Source organism: Anser anser (genome assembly GCF_964211835.1).
Source record: "Anser anser genome assembly, chromosome: 4".
Classification (NCBI taxonomy): domain Eukaryota; kingdom Metazoa; phylum Chordata; class Aves; order Anseriformes; family Anatidae; genus Anser; species Anser anser.
Genome location: NC_139724.1, coordinates 16748275 through 16767397, shown reverse-complemented (window position 1 = coordinate 16767397; position 19123 = coordinate 16748275). Strand labels below are relative to the sequence as shown.

General features: G+C 49.4%; 1 protein-coding gene across 1 annotated transcript in view; it reads right to left on the bottom strand.

Moving 5' to 3' along the window:
- Positions 1-19123, bottom strand: part of FRAS1 (Fraser extracellular matrix complex subunit 1) — a 161520-nt gene that overhangs the window by 6638 nt on the left and 135759 nt on the right. The window contains exons 47-67 of the mRNA XM_083833103.1: positions 18997-19121; positions 18155-18295; positions 17298-17525; positions 16896-17009; positions 15480-15630; positions 14241-14400; positions 13556-13718; positions 11904-12150; positions 10923-11267; positions 10445-10605; positions 9911-10058; positions 8812-9017; positions 8175-8331; positions 7258-7458; positions 6322-6509; positions 5861-6136; positions 4635-4867; positions 4146-4306; positions 3128-3342; positions 1251-1401; positions 152-259 (exon numbers count right to left, since the gene is read on the bottom strand). Of these exons, the coding sequence (XP_083689229.1) occupies positions 152-259; positions 1251-1401; positions 3128-3342; positions 4146-4306; positions 4635-4867; positions 5861-6136; positions 6322-6509; positions 7258-7458; positions 8175-8331; positions 8812-9017; positions 9911-10058; positions 10445-10605; positions 10923-11267; positions 11904-12150; positions 13556-13718; positions 14241-14400; positions 15480-15630; positions 16896-17009; positions 17298-17525; positions 18155-18295; positions 18997-19121 (3879 nt within the window). The remainder of the gene's footprint in view (positions 1-151; positions 260-1250; positions 1402-3127; positions 3343-4145; positions 4307-4634; positions 4868-5860; positions 6137-6321; positions 6510-7257; positions 7459-8174; positions 8332-8811; positions 9018-9910; positions 10059-10444; positions 10606-10922; positions 11268-11903; positions 12151-13555; positions 13719-14240; positions 14401-15479; positions 15631-16895; positions 17010-17297; positions 17526-18154; positions 18296-18996; positions 19122-19123) is intronic.

The window sequence follows — 19123 nt, the reverse complement described above, 5'->3', positions numbered from 1 at the left end:
AAGTATTTCTAGGTCAGGAGGCTACTAAGAGGAACAGCAAACTGGCTCTCGGGCAGAAATATTCCCTTTGAACACGAACGCTGTCCTTGGTCATGGCTTGTTTTCCTGCCTGAGTCTTCAGAACCGATCTGTATTTTCACAGTGCTCTCACCTCTGAACTTGGCCTGGGTCTTGAACTCGATAACCAGCCGTCCGTCCTCACGGATGTAGATCCTGATTATCTGCAGTCGGGCTGAAAGGACGCTGTCCGTCTGAATCCCTGTGTGGTGCAGCAAGAACAGAGTCACTGGAGAAGCCGTGTGGCACAACAAGTCCTCAAGTGGGGTCTGTCAGCCCTAGGTAGCTCCAGAAGCAGCATTTGAGAGAGCTCCAGAAAGGCTCAGTTTGACTGGGAACACCCTGCAGTGTGTCAGTTATGATTTCCTCCATGGTCCACACGTGCTGCGTCAGTCTCACTCAAGCCTTAAGGAAGTAAATACATGAACTTCCCCTTATGTGCCTTGAATGTACCTTGTTTTACACCAGCTATACACCAAGGTGGCTGTTGTGGATGACTGCTTCTGGGTACTCCTGGCCATAGCCCCTGAGCATCCCGGGTCCCTCCTCTGGGATACTTGGCATCACCACCGCCAGGGTGAAACCCAAGGTGCCAACAGGAGCAGCAATACCCCTCAAGGCTGCAGGCACACAAGCTCCGGATATTGTGGGAAAGAAAGATAAACGAGCTGGAAATGGGAGACTCCCAGGTGCAGGATAAACCACACGGACACAGTGATGGCAGGTCTTGGATATCACCACCAGCAGAGGACGGGAACGATTCAGGGCTCGCTGCTGGCAGTGCTGGGGGTTTAACCACAAAGGGGTCACGATAGGAAAATCCCACCTGTGAGAGCCAGGAAGCTGAGGGACCCGACTGCAGTTCCCACAGCCGCTGGAAAGTGTTGGAGAAATCATGCCAAATGTCCCAGAGGGAGCAACCTCGGCCTGGCTGGGGAGACCCCTATGAAGATGTAGCTCTTTTCCTGCAGTGCCTTAGCGACGACGGTTTCCACTAACAGAGAGGCCGGGGGCAATGACAGCTCCCTTGCCAAGCTTTCACAAAAGCAGGCACTCCTGGACTCAGCCTGCATACCCTTTACTTCAGTGAGCACTACCCAAACTCAGGACTGCAGTGGCAGTGCAGAAACTAAGAAAATCGAAAAACAGAACAAAGAAATTCTCCTGTGCCCCTTCCAACGCCTGGGACCTACCTGTCCTCCAGAGAACAGTGTCGTAGAAAAAGGAGAACTCCATCTCTGTGTGATGCTCAAGAGAAGCCCAACCTCTCGGTGCTGTCACGTAAATGTAGGACACGTAGAGAGGGACGTGGACGGTTAAGAAGGACTGAGCAGAGTCCCGTACCTGTCAATAAAACCCAGTAAGTGGTCATGCACTTCGCAAAGGAGAGTCACTGGCCTGGACTCACAGCACCCACTTCATTCGTGTTCTGCTCTGCCAATAGGGAAAGCACGTAGATGCAAGTCATTTTGCCTTCCCCTTGGTGCCTAAACTATTCACTGCAGGAATACAGCATCTGCATCCGCATTGCAGACTGCAGTGTAGTGGGGCGAGACACACATGCATTGAGGAGAGCAGCACGGGTCACTGCACGCTGTTGCACCTCCGAGCATCCTCGGCACCCCTGCATCATATGGGCTCTGTGGCACAGACAGGAGCAGGCTGGGGAATGCTACTCTCCCATATCACACAACAGGAATAGATTTGTAAAAGGTTGTTTAGAAAAATGAGTGATTTTTGTTTGCATTAACTGGATGATAAACATGTAAGTTATGTCCCTGACCAACAGAGAGCAGAATTTTGGAAAGGGCTCAAAGCAGCCCTCTTCCCCCTGGAGTCTAGGAGGTTCTCTGCTCCCACTGTGAACCTGAAGTTCAGTAAGTGGTCGTGGAAACCCTCACCAGGCTTCTCCAGAGAGGCAAGAAAGCTCAAGTTCGAGTCCAGGATCAGGTAAGAGCATATGCATCACTCTAGACCCCATAGTGTGTGGAGTTGAGTACCTGCAATGGACATAAATGAAGATGCCTGCAGTCTTTTGGGGCATCCCAAACTCATTATAATGCAGGAATTTGCAATGAAAACAACTAGCTGATATGCAAAAATGTTAGCACTGGACTGTCATTAACGCACCTGACAAAAGGAGCTGTGGTCACAACTTCACCTCAAAATTTTTCCCATTTAAAAATAAGCGATTCTGCTTGCTCAGAACTGCCCCTAGGAGCACCTGGTACACCACAGCTCTCCAGCTGCGCATACAGCATTTATCTGTGGAGTGCAGCTGCACTCTGCAAGCCTCCGAGACAGCTCAAGAAGAGACATGCCAGAGGGGCTGGTGCCAGTCTCCATATACTAAATTATGCAGCTGCTTGATTCAAAGAGCTTCTCTGGATCTGTGCAAATAACTGGAGCTATAACGGGAAAGTTAGCAAACTACTTCAGACCAGCAGGAATTAAAATAGATTATGTTGGCCATAACATTCTGACTGGGAATTCAGTACAAGAATCTAACGCAGACGAGATGCTCACTTGAGAGAGATGTACACGTATAATCCATCCACGAGAGGGCAGTGAGACACATCTTAGTAGCAAAAGCTACTGTTTTTTACAGGAGAGCGTTTCTGGCTTTTGGTCTGTCAGGTAGTTAATTAAGACATTACCTAAAAACTCCTATGACCTGCCTCCACTGAACCCCATTGAGGAGTACAAACTGATGGGCCTCTGCTCTGCTCTTTGCTCATTCATATTGGCTATGAATACAGTCAAAGTTGTAAAAGAATAGAGCGCAGGTGTGAATGTTCTGTATTTCTAGTATACCCTTATGTTAACAAAAAATATTTTACAGGCACTCTAAGAGAATAAAGCCCACGTCACCCCGACCAAAACAAATTAATTAAGTGCATTTCACAAAGCACTATTCTCCTCTTGCTAAAAGGGGAAAAAATGTGCTTCAGTTGTACAGAGCAGAGCAGCAAAAATACCCAGTAAATGTTCATGAACATACAGTGGAGCTTTGCCTGAGAATGGACAAAGATCTGGACTACATGAAAGAGCTGTGGATATGCCATCTCACCTGGAAGTCCGCTGTTACGGAGCCTCCGCAGACATCAATTAATTCAGTCATGTCGTAATAAGCATCAAAGGTCCAAATGCAGCTCTTCAGGTTGAGGTGCTTGTAGAGCTGGATTGTCTTTGGCTCTCTCACTGTGGGGTCGAACTGGTAAGGGCGGTCATAGCCAGGGCCAAGAACGATGCTGTCATACGTTACTTCGTCCAGGAACCCTGCCTCTGGGATTAAGAGACATCAGGACACTGATCAGTCCAGATTTTGAAGAGTTTGAGGCCATGTACTGAAGTCCCATTTTCACTCTCAGGTCGTGTTGGTGACTTTTAACACACTGGGGACACTTCCTGGGTCCTCTCCGTGACCCCAGCGGTCAAACTGAACACACACAGATCTTCAAGAGTGAAAGCGTTACAGGAATGGGGCAACAATCCTGAAAAGCAAACTTATAAACCTACTAATTAAGGGTTGAAGTTAAACTTCAAGTTTTAATGTAGAAGAGCTTGAGTATGAAATGAAGAGAGTGAAGTACAACCACACCCTGCCCTCCATGGAGCAAGCATGGACCACATTACCCTGACTGTCAGAGACACAAACTGCCTTTTTTTTCTAGCTCTGGCACTTCCTCTAGCAATGAACTTGCTTTCACTGCTTCCCTTTGCCACACTGCAGACCTCAGTGACACAGACACAGTGATGTGCTTCCCATGGATCCCTCTCTATCTGCATGAATATCGCAAGGCAGGTTTGAAAAGCAGAACAGCCCCAGCACGGTGTGAACGTACAACCTCTTCAAACAGCAATGCTATTTAACCCCATTGTAATTTAACCATTCCTACGCACTGCATCTCATCTTCAACAGGGCAACTCTGCTCACTGCTGTTAGTACAGGAAGATTATTTGTTACAGGAAATACTATTTACATAATGTCAGGAGAGCTCAGAGGAAGACAGAGCCTACTCTGCATTTCTTCACTGGTTCCTCCCTCCTCCCTGGTTCAGAAAACAAAAGCTGGCTTTTAAGATTACCAGAGATGCCTTTAAGGTCTCTGATGGTGACCAGGTTCGAGCAGACGTGCTGGTGTCTGTAGATAGACTCGGAGAGCAGGAAGTGCAGATTGTGCAGCGGCAGGGTGGAGATGAGGGGCAGCATACCGTCCTGATGAGGGATCTGCACCGAGATGTGGATCCTGGAACAAACAGCGGATGAGACAGCAGAAGGGACAGCCTGGCAGGCACGGGAGCCTCGTGCACTACCCCACGCCATGCAGCAGCGCAGCACAGACAGGGCAAGCCTGGCACCGGCAATCTCATCCTTAGGTACAGCCAGATTCCCCCATCTACACACCCGCCCCTCACGTTGTCCCACCAACTCCCATTTCCTGAGAGGAAGGGCACCCCTGTGGCAGGGCAGGGTGTGAGGAAGAGAGTGGGAGCGCTTCCCTGAGCACCCTGCGCTGTTCGGGGGGCGCGTGAAGGGATGTGGGGTCTCCTGGCTCCCCTCCTCCAGGTTCACACCTGTTGGGATGCTCCTTGTGTTTGACATCCAAGTACTTCAGAGTGGCAATGAACGACTGCGCCTGGAAACCTCGGGCTGTCCCTGCGACTACGGGAGTGTGGCAAATGGCACTGTCTGTCCCTATAGTGACGACGTTGCTCCTCAGGGGGGTGCCCACATGGCCAGCTTTGTCCACAGCCTTGGCCACACAGCGCACGTGGAAGCGCCGGCTGAAATAAATGCTGTCCAGCACCTGCAGGGAGCAAGGGGAGAAAAATGTGCACGTGGGTCAAACGCACCAGCATTACATCTCAACGTAGCAAAATCACGTTGTCCCGATGTTTTGAGGCAGCACAGAGGCAAGGCAGACACCTGCACGTGCAAAATGGGAACATGTGAGTGCCAGTGTCTGCCTGGCCAGAGGTTGCAGGTGTGACCGTCACCCATGCTGAAAAAGATGCTTCAATCTGTTGGGTGTTTTACAGCTACTTAAGTCTGCCCACTTACTGATGGAAGGGGAAGAGGGAGCCTGAGCTCTTTACGACCTGCCAAGCTCCATCTGTCCCTTGCCACCAGGGATTTACTCAAGTGTCTGAGTGCTCACAGCTGCTTCCCACAGCAACAGAAGTAGTGCTTTCAGCAGGCTCAGTGAAACAGCACTAAGTTTTCTGAAGCCAAAAGAAAATAAATTTCCCCGAAGAGGCCCCCATGTCTCGTGCTAACTCCCAAATCTGAGGAGACTTTAGGTCTTAATCTCTGCGTAACCAAAGTGTGCACCACCCATTAGACATGGCTCAGACTCCTGCATGAATGTGCGTGGTCTAGAAACAGACCTGGATGCCTGAGAAGAGCTGAGACACCACAGCTGGGAGCACCTAGAGGAAAATAGCAATTCTGATTGTGGGGCAGGACGTGAACAGTCCAGGGACAGACAGGTCCCAGGCCACACATGGAGCAAAGCAGCAAAATGACTGTCTGAAGGAACAGTGGCTCCTAAGTTGAGCTCAGCCCTTCCTGCAACCTGAGCAGGATGGAAAGGAAGCAGCCAATGGCACCGCCGAAAGCTGGCACTACAGATCACGGCAGCGTGTTGGGCTCCCCTTCCGGCACAGCCACTTTTTTTCAGTGCCAAATTTCACATATGAGCGATCACACAACGCACAGACCGACAGAGCTGCCCCAAGCCCTCTGCTGACTTGCGCCATGTGCTTCTGCAGCCTTTTCATGCCAATACCTAGCCACGCACCTTATGGTTGACGCTGGTGAACGGCGTGTTGTCGGTGATCGTTTCAAAAGGCGACCTGGCCCCGTTCCCATCCGTGGGGGTTGCTACTTCCCAGCTGAACTGCATCGACGACTGGTTGATCCCAGCCTCGCCGCAGCGCTCCTTCATGACCGCGTACTTGGGGAAGTGAGGGTCACAGGGAGTGACACAGATGAGCGGGTAGCCCGGGGAAGGGGATTTCTTGGCACCATCCTTGGTTGCTTCTTCCACACGATCATAATCAGCCAGGGTGATGACCTGTATAGAGGCAAGACAGCAGCATTCACTCGGGGCTGAGGGGAGGAATAGGAAACACAATCTTTCCCACACACTCTAAGCCTGCCACATGATTGCAGCTCTTAATTTTACTTTAGAAACCCGCTGGAGTTTTAAGTCTGTCCTTGAAGGGTACTAAATCATATCCACTGCAACGGGCAGCTTACCACTGGAGGCGCTGGTAGGATCAGGCTCCCCGATGCCTCTTGATCCAAAATAGTCACTGTTGCAGTGCTGGTGTCTCCGAGAACAGCTTCTACTGGGTCGTCTGGACCCAGCACTAGAGAAAAGGACTCATGCCATTCCCGGTCTTCATTGGACATGATCTCCACCTTAAATATGATGTGGTCCACACCTGTGAGAGGAAATGCAAGAGAAACAGAGAGAACTTGAACTCGATTCATCATTGGAAAATGCTCTGAAGTTCTCATTAAAAAAATGCACAGCTGGTCTACGCCACGACCACTGAAACATTATGATAAAATACTCATTATAAATTTTATTTCCGCTCATTGCTACTAATAATTCAGCCATTTCCACACAGGAGTCTATACATAAAACTCCGACTATGACAACGGATCTGATTGATCAGGTGATAGATTTACTAGCAGATGCTATCTGAGGATTAATAATGCCTGTCTTATATTAGCTGTCTGTAGTAAAAATCTATGATCCAAATTATATCCCACCTCTGCTGCAAGCAACAGTGCTCTCTCTCTCTCTCACCAGCAGGCAGAACTGTTTTGTGACAGCTTCTTGGTCTCAGTAACATGGTCTACGCTCTTACAGGATCCTGAAAGATCTCTGCTGAATCTTTGAGGACCACTTTTCCCTCACCTGCCAAGTACCAGTGCTTCTTCCTCTGTTCTGGGCACCCTTCATCTAGCTGTTCAGCCTCTTTGCATCACAAAATTATAGCTGTAGCAGAGCGTACGGCTACAGCCCAAGGGAAAGTCACACTTCAAAAAATACCACATGGTAAGGCCTCATGTAGTATATTTGAAATACATTAATAAAACAAAACAAAACAAAACAAAACAACAACAAAAACCGAAGGAAATACCACAAACAAAATAACTCTCTCCCCTCCAGGGACCCTTTACCTGGGCTGAATTTGAGCACTCGGCTCTTGGGGTAGTAATCCACTCCGGCCTGAGCTGAGCCGTCCCGGGTGCTACAGCGGACTTTTGAGGTCCTGTTCTGATCCCCTCTGCGGACCACCTTGATATTTAAAACAGCAACGCCCTCTGGGCCAGGCGGCTCCCGCACTTGGTACGCAGCTTCTTCAAACTCAATGGTGGGTGCTAGAGAGACAGTGGTGAAGAAAAAGCCCCAGGTTTGCACACCAGCTGGCTGTTTGCAGATGAATAGCGTTCAGCAAGCGGGGTGAGCCAAGCCCAGCTCCTTTTAGACTGTATTTACATGTCTGCAGAGCAAGGGGCTTGCAAGCAGGGGACAAAAGTGCAGCTGTAAGGGCTGGATGTGAATGGGGCAAGAATCGAACATGTGCCTTGGGCTACGGGGATGGCACACGATTCCCACCCCCCTGCCTTCAGTGCTCTCAGCCTGTGCCACGCAATGGTGCTATGGCCCCATTCCCCGTCACACTCGGGGGACGCTGCATCTCCTTGCTTCCCCGGGAGTCACTCCAGGCTGTGGCACTGCAGAGGGAAGGCAACATCTCCCAGGGGAAGCACAGCAGCTCCCTGTACAACGGCAGGGGAACGGGACAAACGGTGGGTTCAGTTCGGTGTTACTTGATCCCTCCCATAAGACCAACTCACTGCACAAAGCCCCCTCAGCAGTGACCACGCTGGTCCTACACACAGGCCCGTGGTCCTCCAGCACACAGACCGGTACTTCCATGAGAGTGAACCCAGCAAAACAGAGCTGTGACCACGCGACTGAGGGCACGCGTGCACTACACTGAACGGCAAACTCTTGATGAGACCGTGCTGACCACCTTGGAACTGCCTCCTACACTGCAGCTCCTCCACCCTCGTTGAGCTTCCTCGCTTACCATCTTCGTCGTTGGTGACAGTTATGGTTGCCACGTCCATCTTCCCAATCCTAGCTCCACTCCAATGGTTTCCAAGCGGGCTACCAAGGTAGACCTGGAACTGTTCCTCTGGTTCAAAGGCAGAGTCATCACTGATGTAAACACTGCAGTTCTTCACCTAAAGCCAAGCAAACAGGAGAGAACAGCAGACACTGATAAATTCCCTGAAGCCACCGAAAGGCTACCTTGTTTCCTCACTATCTAGGGTTGTTCGTCTGAGTACTGCCTGCCCTGGAAGAAGAGCTCTTCTGTTGTTAAGGCTACTTCTTCAGTGTGGTCAAATCACACGGTTAAACAATGAAAGACAGCAGTGAAGACATCAGCTTCCAGAAGCCCATAGCTCTCCGCTACACCGATCTTGAGTCCTTCTGACACAGAGGATTGGCATTTTACATTTTAACCAGTTTTATCATGAAACAAAGACCTCCTCCACAGTCACGTCCTATTTCCAGGACCAGAAGGATTTGTGACCTTACACATCTACGAACCCATTTCTGACAGCCTCTGTCAGCTCCCTCTGACAATGCAGAGTCAGGCAGGAGATCTGAACCTCTCCCACCAGTACTTTCACTCTCCCTCTAAGGCAGGTTCAGCTCACCTTCTCCCCTTTCAAGAAAGTGATGCGGGACTCCTCTGCATTTCTCCTCTCTGCAAAGTCCTCCATGACCTCTGCGGTCTGGCTCTGGGTGTAGCACCTGACAGAGGACTCATAGCTCAGGTCGCCAGTGCGGAAGATGGGGATGTGCAGAGTACCCTCCTTCTCCTTCACTGTGAACGCATCCTTGGTGAACTGCATGCTTGGCACTGCAGAAGGCAATAAAGGGCGTCAGGCAGCACTGAATTTGCAGAGTGACAAGAGCTGATCAAAGCACATACACCCTTGGGGAACTGCTGCATGGAGCCTGACAGCCAGAGAATGAAATGGCAGTTTACTGTGCCTCAGAAGAGGATTTTGTTTCAAATAAACTAGTGATCGTGACTGCTATCAGCCCTCCAAAGAGCACAGGACTGGCAGACCCTGCAGCGCTTCAGAAGGAAGCTCTCTCTCTTCATCACCTCTTAGTCACCTACTTTCAGTGGCTGCTGAAACTTGTTCCTTCCCTAACATTTTGGTGCTGTTCCAATGTGCTGAAGAACAAGACAGGGCTGGTGGTGCAGGGATGGTGTGTTTGTGGGGCATGTCGAGTAGGGACTGTGTGAGGACTCAACCGAAGTATGGGCTAGGTCTCAAAGCATTATCCTACTGTTTGTGGACAGACATGGAAGAAATTACTAGCTGCGAAGAGGACTACTACAAAGTTAAGATTATACGGTGTGTGCTTTCCTTAAGCAAGCAAACATGAGAGAGGTTAAAACACAACAGAAAGGCAACATGAGGTGAAACATTCTCACATAGTAAGAGGACTTCAGCCCACGAAAATCATGAACAAGGACTGAGCTCTGAGCAGAGGAGGCCAATAATGGCTAGAAGGGAGTGAACACTACAGGAGAGTTCATTCTGCACTTCCAAAGACTCCAGGGTCTTGTGGACTGTGATGCATGGACAGAAACAGGGCAGCCACATGCAATGGGTGAAACACAGGAAAACAGACTAAATCCAGCCTAGGAATAACCTTACCTGGATGAGCCTCCTCCTGTGTGGAGGTGTTAAGGAAGAGACTAGCGCGGACTAGACAGAGCTGCCGTGGATAACTTACCATCTTGGAAGATGTCATTAATGGCTACGATCGCTTGGAAGGGTTTTGTTAGCTCTGCTCCGTGGGGTGAGCTGAGATAAACAACAAATGTCTCCAGCCCTTCTATCACTGGGTACTGAGCATCATCCAGGATTGTCAGAGTGCAGAACTAGAAGGAAAACAGAAGACCGTCTTTTAAAGATGTAAAGCTGTCATCGTTCCTGGCACTCACTTTTGGGTTTCTTATGTAAAGTCATTATGTCAGGTCTTTTCTAAGTTCACTGATCGATGGCAGCAATGTTGTAGGTAAGTCCAGCATATCATTTCACAGAAAAGGCAACGACCTTTATCTCAGGAGAGGTGGCCTGACTGAACCTTCTCTGGCTGGAGCACTGATCTGATGCAAATGTGTGCCTAGCAGATTCATTAACAATTCTCAAGTGGCCCTGAGAGGATTTTCAAAATACTCAAATGGCAAATACGGAGCATGCACGTATACGAGCAAGAAATGTCCTCAGATGGGCAGACTCATCAGGAGGCAAAGTGGGTCCTCACCTCTTCTGTCTTGCCTGGCCTGAATTCTATTTTTCTGGAGCTGGGGATATAATCGATTCCCGGGCTGGCAGACGGAGGGTCTGACGTCCGAGTGGCACACCACACTGAGACGGGGGTTGAGAGATCAGGTCCCTGCCGGAGGACTGGAATTTCAATGTTTCCTGCATCACCAGTTGCACACAAAAGAGAAACAAGATTAGAAAGCAGGCACATATCACAAAACCACTTCTCAACCTTCAGCGTGTGCTTCTCCCTTCATCGCTGCACCTCACTGAGCACAGGCTGTTGAGGAGAACAACCCCCAGCCTCCCCCTCAGGGACAGAGGAAAGATTATAAACTCTCTGCAGATCTCCTGTGTTTCTGCTGCTGTGCCCTAAATCAGCCTTTCTAATACTTCAACCTGTTAAAAGCATGCTTTCACAGCAAGCACCCCATGCGATGCAGAGTAGCCCCGGGGGAGCCCCTGCCACTCTTCACCTGCAGCCTCACTGACAGCAAACGTAGCGTTCCCCAGGAACACCGTAGAGGCATCGTTGGGACCCCCGATGAAGATGCTGGCTGAAGCGCGGCTGCCAATGCGTGCGTTATCCGAAGCATCGGCCAACACGATCTCGAACTCCTCCTCCTCTTCGTATTCACTGTCATCGATCAGTGTGACATCGCACGTCGACACGCTAACGCCCGGTCCAAAAACTATGCGGCTGTCATCCGTCATCCCCCTGGACTTGAAGTCGGAGCTGGATTCCAGCATGTAAGGGCTGCTTCCCTTGGCGGATTTGGGGACGGTGTAGCAGACAGCAGACACAGTGCTGCCCGTATCCCCTAAGATGCAACAGAAAAAAAACCACATGGCTTTATGGAAATACTTTTACTCCATTTGGTGAAGGACATTATACAGCATTCACTTAGACAACACAGCAGCATTCACTAGAGAAGCTGGGGAGAAACCATCCCTACTCCTAAACTTCCACCAAAGTTGGATTTGGTCTTACTTCTAACTTTGCCTATGAAAGAATATATGGCACAGTGATGGGGTCCATACAAAACACAGTATCTAGATCACAGAGAAGCAGGAAATAAATACAGGCTCATGCTGGGAAGAGAAATAGATCCAAAAACATGGAGCTTTGACATGTTTGGTGAATCTTAATGGCAGAGCTGGGGAAGAAAAAAAAATTAAGCCACTTGCCCCATATTGTTTCTTGTCATCTCAATTGTACCATGAAACTACTTTTGAAAAATCAAAGAAGCGTTCCCAAAATCATAAACAAACAACCCCCCAGGGAACACCACTTGTGTTTGTTGTTTTTTTTTTGGGGGGGGTGGGGGGTCGCTGTTTGCTGGCTGACAGGAAACTGTCACTTGCCTGAGCTTGGCAAGGGTATATGCTACTGTTGGCTGCCATCTCTGGGGCTCCTCATCCACCCCCATGGCAGAGCGGGATCGGACTCAACCCACCTTTTCTTTCAACAGGAGCGGAGAGAACACCGGCGCTCTCGCTGACGTGGTACGTCTTCCTGTCGAACTGCAGGGTGGGCTCATCCTCTGCGTCAGTGATGGTGACCGTGGCCCGGGTGACACTCCCCAGCAGCGCGTAGGCTGGCATGCTGAGCTCCACGGTGAAACTCTCTGTTCTCTCAAAGACCTCGTCATCGTTAACGACGATGGTGCAGGCCTTGGTGTCCTCCTGCTCCTCAAACTGCACCTGCAAGGTAGAAAGTGGGCTGCTCTCTCTGGACTGGGGTCTGAAACTTTCTGTCCTACCTGCACTACCCTGGCCTCAGTCACATACCCTGTGCGTAGGCAGCTCCGTACACCGATCTTAACCAAGGACAAATGGCTAGCAGAGGTCAAAGGCAGCAGCGAATGCAGCGTGCAGGCCCCCACCCTTCTGACCTCAGTCATGTTTTAGGCTTTTGCATGATCGTGAGTGACATTCCTATCCAGGCAAGCCTGCGAAGTTTGTAATCTGCCACAACACTGCTGCAAAACATATCTGCCAACATGAAATCCTGATGGAAAAAGGGACCCTCTTCTGAAGGCAAATAAAACACATTTTTTTAGAAAGGAAATAGTCTCCTCTGTGTTTTTGTCAGCTTTACTGGGACTCTAAAATCACAGGCACCATACACTTTACCAGGCAACAGCGTTGCTAGCTTTTGTGCATGAACGCTCTGAACTTTGCTCAAGGTCATAGGATCACAAAACCTACTTAAATTGAAAGAAATATTGCTCAAAGAAGAAGAAATATGCTCAAAGTCATGTCAATACTTCTATCGTATTAGCAACAGTTACAAAAATCAGGGGTTTACACAGTACAAGACAAGGCAGAAAAAGGGTTGATCACCATGGAAAGTGAGCTTCCTGGAAAAGTGTCAAGAGAGCCTTTGGGGAAAAAGATGTCACTATGAATTCCCAGTGCTTTGTTGAGGATGATTAACACAGTCCTTAACTGCACAGAGAAGGAAAGAAGTGGAAGGATGGAGGTAACTTGATCTCATGCACAACACTGAGGAGACAAAAATTCTTCAGGAAATGCTGCTGTCTCTATTCTAAGGACTCTAAAGGAAGAAATGGCCAGGGAGAGGGAAAAATCCTAACAATTATTTGTGCAAATACTGTGCAGTCAAATCTTCAAATAAAGGCAAAATGAGAGTAAGTTACTGCCTAAGAGTACCTTTCCTCTTGTGGACTTAAAAATTCCAACTCAGGTGCTTTTTATTTTAGATGTTACTATGTTTAAATGCAGCCTAGCAATTTAGTTTTCTTGGCTGCATCACTTCTCAGCCTTCTAAGAAGCACAGAGGCCGTTCAATCTGCATCATGCTCTGGCTCTGAGGTGCTGAGCCCTGCCTCTCCACCCTTCTCACCCTCAAGGTGCATCAATCACTCAACACAAGGGAGCTGCCAGGGTAGAAGAACACAACAGCAGTGCCCAGGCATCCCAGGCGAAAATGTAACCTGATTTTCAAGCGCAGCTATGATGCCTAAAAGCATGCTGTTGCTTTCCACCGGCTTCACAGTGCGCCCTGCCTTCCAGCCTTCACTCTCACTCCTGGCTTGATGGCATGTACGGTCAGTCCTTCCCTCTCCCGGTGCCCCCAGCCTACCTGCCCCGCATACTCCACGTAGTCCTGCTCCCCAGGCTGTGAACCGGAGCTGGAGGTGGCCGTTCCCTGCTCCGTGCGGCACAAGACGATGGCGTACTGGTTGAGGTTACCGATCCGCCGCACGGCGACGCTCACAGAGCCTGCACTCTCACTGACGTTGTAGCTGGAAACGCACCAAGCAGAGACAAGTAACTGGCACCACTTAGCCCACAAGCCAAAGGCGCTGGAATCCTACAGGGACCGTGGGGATTAGGACCTTCGGGCTGGGCAGCAAACCCTGTGTGTTTATATGGACACCAATAAACCCATGCTGGCTGCTGCCCCCATGGAAAATCCGAGGAATGCTAATAACCAGGGGCTCAGGCAGACGTCAGTTATTCACAACCCTGCTCCACAGTTTAACCCGGCAGGCAACCCTCCTCACTCACACACACAAGTTCCCGATTCCTGCTGCTGTTGGCTCCCTGGCACAGGCAGAAATCAGCAGTGTGACTGCTGTGTGTGGTGCTAAACTAAGACTTCAGTCCTGATGGGGTGCCACGGAAACACAGGCACAAACGATGGTAATTGCCCCAGAATTTCATTTCTAAGTTGTAGGTCCATCACATATGAGAGAGCTCAGCCTGCCTCACTCCAGACCAGACCCCATCTGTCAGAAGAGTGCTGTAAACCCCACGGCATTTACCTGGTGGAGGTAAAGCTGAGGAGAGACCACTGGATGTGGAAGACATTGCCACTGACCACGTTGGGTTTGCTGTCCTTCACTAGGAACTGAAAGCTGTCCATGGTCTCCTGAACCTTCTCCTCATGCATCACGTACCGAACGAGGCCCTGGTTCACATCCTCTGCCGGGAGGAGACACCCAATGAGCTAATGCAGAACGTCAGCAGTACTTTTACAGACAAGCAGTGCAGACACATACATCTGCACAGCCACAGGGATCAGGACCTCCTCCATGTGCCCTTCACACCGCTGCAGCTTTTCTAACTTCCATGGTCTTACCTGTGGCAGAAGCCAGCCTACAAGCTGAGACAAGTCATTCCCTTGCCTAGTCTTTATCTGTAATGGCTCGTTCAAAAATAAGGTGAATTTAAAGTAGGTTTGATCAAATGCAAGGAAGAGGAATTTGCCTGGCAGCACGTTTCAGCTCTGTTCTATAAGGGGGCACGTCCTAGCAGGGCTCCTTCTCGTTGCTGAGATTCAAATAACTTTGGTCTTTTCCACTTTTTTCTGAGCACATGGGATGCCAGGCTTGGCTGGCAAGGCCTGATGAGAAGGGACAGGCAGAACTGCTGACTGCATTTGTACAGGACCTAACGGTGTGGTGCGAGGCTCTGCACACTGCAGCAGCAGAAATGCTAAAGGCTGTGCTGCCACCTCACTCTCAGCCTGCCTGGGGGAGTCTGGAGGCAGCAGTCAGAAAGAACACAGGGGCGCAGGAAGCAGAGTTACTCCCTCACCTCGTGTTGCTGATAGAGGGCCCCATAGTCCTGGAAGAGTGAAGTTTCTACATGCTGATTACTCTGCGGTACTGGATAAACATCTCCCAGACCTTAGGATTATTAGATCCACATGCAAAATCTGCACTGCTCTATATTGTCCCAAGCCAAATCTCTAGCTCTAACAAGTCTGGAGAAACAGAGCATACAACAGGACACAGGTTGGCATCCAAAAAACCCTACAGGCTTTCTTCAATCGGCAGTAAAGTTCACTTCTTATTTTGGGACATACCTTTGAGATTCCAAAGGAGCAACACTCTCCTGACTTGGCAGTATAAGACTCCCCTGAGGTCAGGGAAGTTCTGGATATGATTTTGCCCCTTGTCTTCGCTCCTCCCACCATTTTTTCTCCCTCACACAGGCTATCTTGACAATCTGAAGCAGCTGAAGGAAAAAAGCAACAACATACAGCTCGTCTTCCATACCCTGAGTAAAGGTGGTCACCGTTGTTCCTGGCTTCAGCTTGTTCTCCACATAACCATTTCTGGGCCCGCTTGTTATCTCATAGATCAGCTGTTTGTCATCTGTGTTGGGATCTGTCGTTAATAATTCCTTCTTAGTGATTAGATTGGTTGCCTGGATTAAAGCCAAACCGACGGAGTTAAACTCTGGAGATCCAGCAGTGCAAGTCTGATTGATTATTCATCCCCAAACCCAACCACTCCTCTGTCACAGTGCTCCACGAGGGAGAAGCTGGGCTGTTGAAGAGCATGTGGCACAGAGTGGCCCTGAACACCCAGAGGCTGTGGAGCCCAAGTTATGCCCCACATCATGTTTGACAGCACAGGAAGGATTTAAATTCTGTCTCAGATATGGTTTAATTAAAAAAAAAAGGGGGGGGGGGCTAAAAGAAAAGCAAATTCAGAGCACACTGCTGAGCCCTACCTAGTTGGGGCTAGAAGATATGACAAACCCTTCAATTTCACCTGGAAACCACTCCGTGAACTGGGCTGATGCTCAGGTGAGCCCTGGCTTTGCCAAATTTTTTTGCAAACAGCCTGAAGTTGAAGGTTGCACTCACAACAGTTCATGCTGCTTTAGTGAGCTTGTACTAATCCTCTTTCAAATGACCTCACACAGATGTGCCTCATTTCCACCACATTTTTGCTTTCTCTCTAAAAAGAAAACATCTTTAAAAGTGGGAGAAACCGAGAGAAAGAATTAAACTGCCTGAGGCTGCAGGAGTGGTTTTTCCAAAGTCAGGAATTTGAGCTGAGGTAGCTACTTCTTAATACAATTTCTTAATACCATGGTTTCCAATCATTTTCTCGGGAAGAACCAAAGTACTTCTTTGCTGTTAATGCTGGGTCCTCAAAAATGAGCATGAGATATCACTCCCTGGGGTTTTGTTTAGACTTCAGCAAAACAAAGGCCTATCATGGCAAGAAATCCCCGTACCATGTTTCTCTGAGAGCCGTACATCTCTCCTGTGGCTGTTGCAGCACATAATCAAGGCTTCTCTGCCATCAACAAAACTGAAAATGCACTGCCTGGGGAAGGAGGGCAAGGGGCAGGACACCTCTGTCCCACGAGGTGGGCAGGAGCTGTACTGAGCTGGACAGCTTGCGCAAGAGCCAAGAAGAGCCAGAATGGCGGTCCTGCTGATGTAAGGGAAAGAAGCAATTTTGTGCCCTGGAGCCACACTGCCTGGATTAGCTGAGCTGCAGTGCAGGCATCCCTACACACCTCTGTCTTTTCCAAGATGCTCCATGAGCACAGAGGGGCACCTGCGGTCTATCACAAAACTAAAAATGCTGAAGGATCACAGTGCTCTCCTGTGAAGCCACTTCTTCTGGAACAGCCTGAGAAACAATCTAATCCAAACCCAGACAACCAGTTACCTTGCCATCCATGTACTCCAGCCACTGCAAACCCAGGTTGGTGACAACCCTGGGTGTCCCGTCATCCACAGGGAGAATGTCCACCTTGAAGCGCTGCGGTGCTGCTGTCACAACCTGAGAAAAGTTCAGAGAGATGGACGTTACTTTGGGAGTCAGAGCCTTGGCCACCATATTATCAGCCTTGCTCCCATCAGATCTGTTAGGATCAAGGTCCTGGGGCAAGTTTGCAGGCATGAAGTTTGCCATTACACCACTGAACAAGCATATGGCATCATGTAGCCAAGAATACTGAGCCCCTATCTTCAGTGGAGCGACAGCAGCCAAGTCTCCCTCCTCTGAGAGGAGGCAGCCTTCAACCACCTAGTTCTGCGGTCTCTCTCGCCTCCCTCTTTGTCCGCTTACCTTCTTCCCTCCATCCTCCACAACGAAGAAGGGATTGGTCCCATCAGACACAGTGAAAGCAAAGCGATCCTTCAGCGAGTTGCTGCCGTCGTGACTGTAGCTGATGCGGTTCTGGTAGACGTCATCCATCGTGAAGGTGGCGGTGGGGTGGTACCGCTGCCCATTGCTGCTGCGCTCGATCAGGCCATGGCGAGGGGGGTGCACGACCGTGAACGTAATTGACTCAGCCTGCACCAAGGAGGCAGGGTGGCACAAACAACTTAAGGACCAGGTCAGGAAGGTCCCTACAGCTTGAGAGCCCTGGGGAAGGACTCTCTGCATCCAGACAGTCTTCCTAGCACAACGTTTCCAATCAGGGGCTGACAGGCAGCACTGCACACTGAATTGATTCACCATCAGCCCTGCCTGTCCTCATCTCTCAAAAAAGCCAGACCCAGAAGGAGTAGGAGGAAATGCCATTTTCATCTGTGCCAAGCATAAACTCAGTATCAAGACCTCAGCTCAGGTCAAATCCACAGTGTTCAGAGGGAAGGTAGGACAGGGCAAAGGTTCGCTCTGATGACAACTTCTAAACATTTTTCATGCAGATTTGCTGTTTATGTGTCTCAGAGACATCCCAGATGAAGTACGTATTTCTCAAGCCTGGGCTTTGCTTTGCTTGAACGTTCGTTCATCTATTTATATACAAGCCAGGCCTCCCACAAGCGGTTTGTTTGAAGTTGTGATCAGACAGGGTATGTGCAGGAGGGGATGACACTCAGTATAATCTCTTTCTTTGAACACAAGCCCGTTTTTCTGATACGCCAGATGTGCAACAGAAAAAGGGAGAGCGGAGGCAAAGGGGAGTCCTGCCTTACCTCTGTGTCAGCATCTGTTGCTTTAAGCTCAAACTCTGTGATGGTTTTTCTCACACCTTCCTGAACTCTCATCCCCAGGCTTTGCACTACAGGTAAGGAGTCATCCACGGGGTTTATGGTGATGTCAAACGTTTGGCTCACCTGGAACAGGAGAAAAAGCCTCTCTCAGTGAATTCAGCCTACCAAAAGCACAACTCCATTGAAATGGTAACACTATAAGGAGACCACAGTGACCCACTAAGCTTAGATCACTTCATTTTGGACTTGTTTGGTGAATCAACAAGAGCTTCTAAGCTCAGATCCTGTAAATACGGCTCTTCTATCCTTCTGCACTAATTTCTTCTTCCTCTTTCTGTCACATTTATGGAAACGCACTTCTTCCTCCACTGCTCGCTCTACTTTGTCATTATCTCTCTATTTGTAGCCATGATTTCTCCCTTTCAGAAGGCAGGAAGGAGACATTTCTCAAGGGTCTAACTGTACTTCTGGGCACTGTATCAGTGCAGTGAATCAAAGCTGATCTCCAGGAGCAATTGGTAAACAGATGGAAAACAGACATTGCAATCTTGGTAAACCAGTCTCATGAGCCTACACCTCAGGTAGCTCCCCCTTCCCTTCACAGGACTCTCCTCTCCCTCTTCCCTGTGGTACATAACATCCCTTGCAGCAGGGGAAGTACAGGGTAACCACCTTCCAAATTACAAGCTGATGTACGGCTTTTCTTCATTCCCTTTGCTACATGTAGCTCTCCCTTGAAAGCACACGAGGAAAACTGATTCCAGCATATCCTATGGAATCAATAGCCTGCTCTGACTAAATGGAAAAAACATGCTGTGACCTACCTCGTTTGTCCCATCAGACACAGAAAAGGTGAAGGCATCTGTATGCTTTTCAACGTCACTTGTGTGGACATACTGGATGCTGCGAGAGGCCAAGTCTGCCTGGCTGAAAGAACTAATTCTTGTCCCT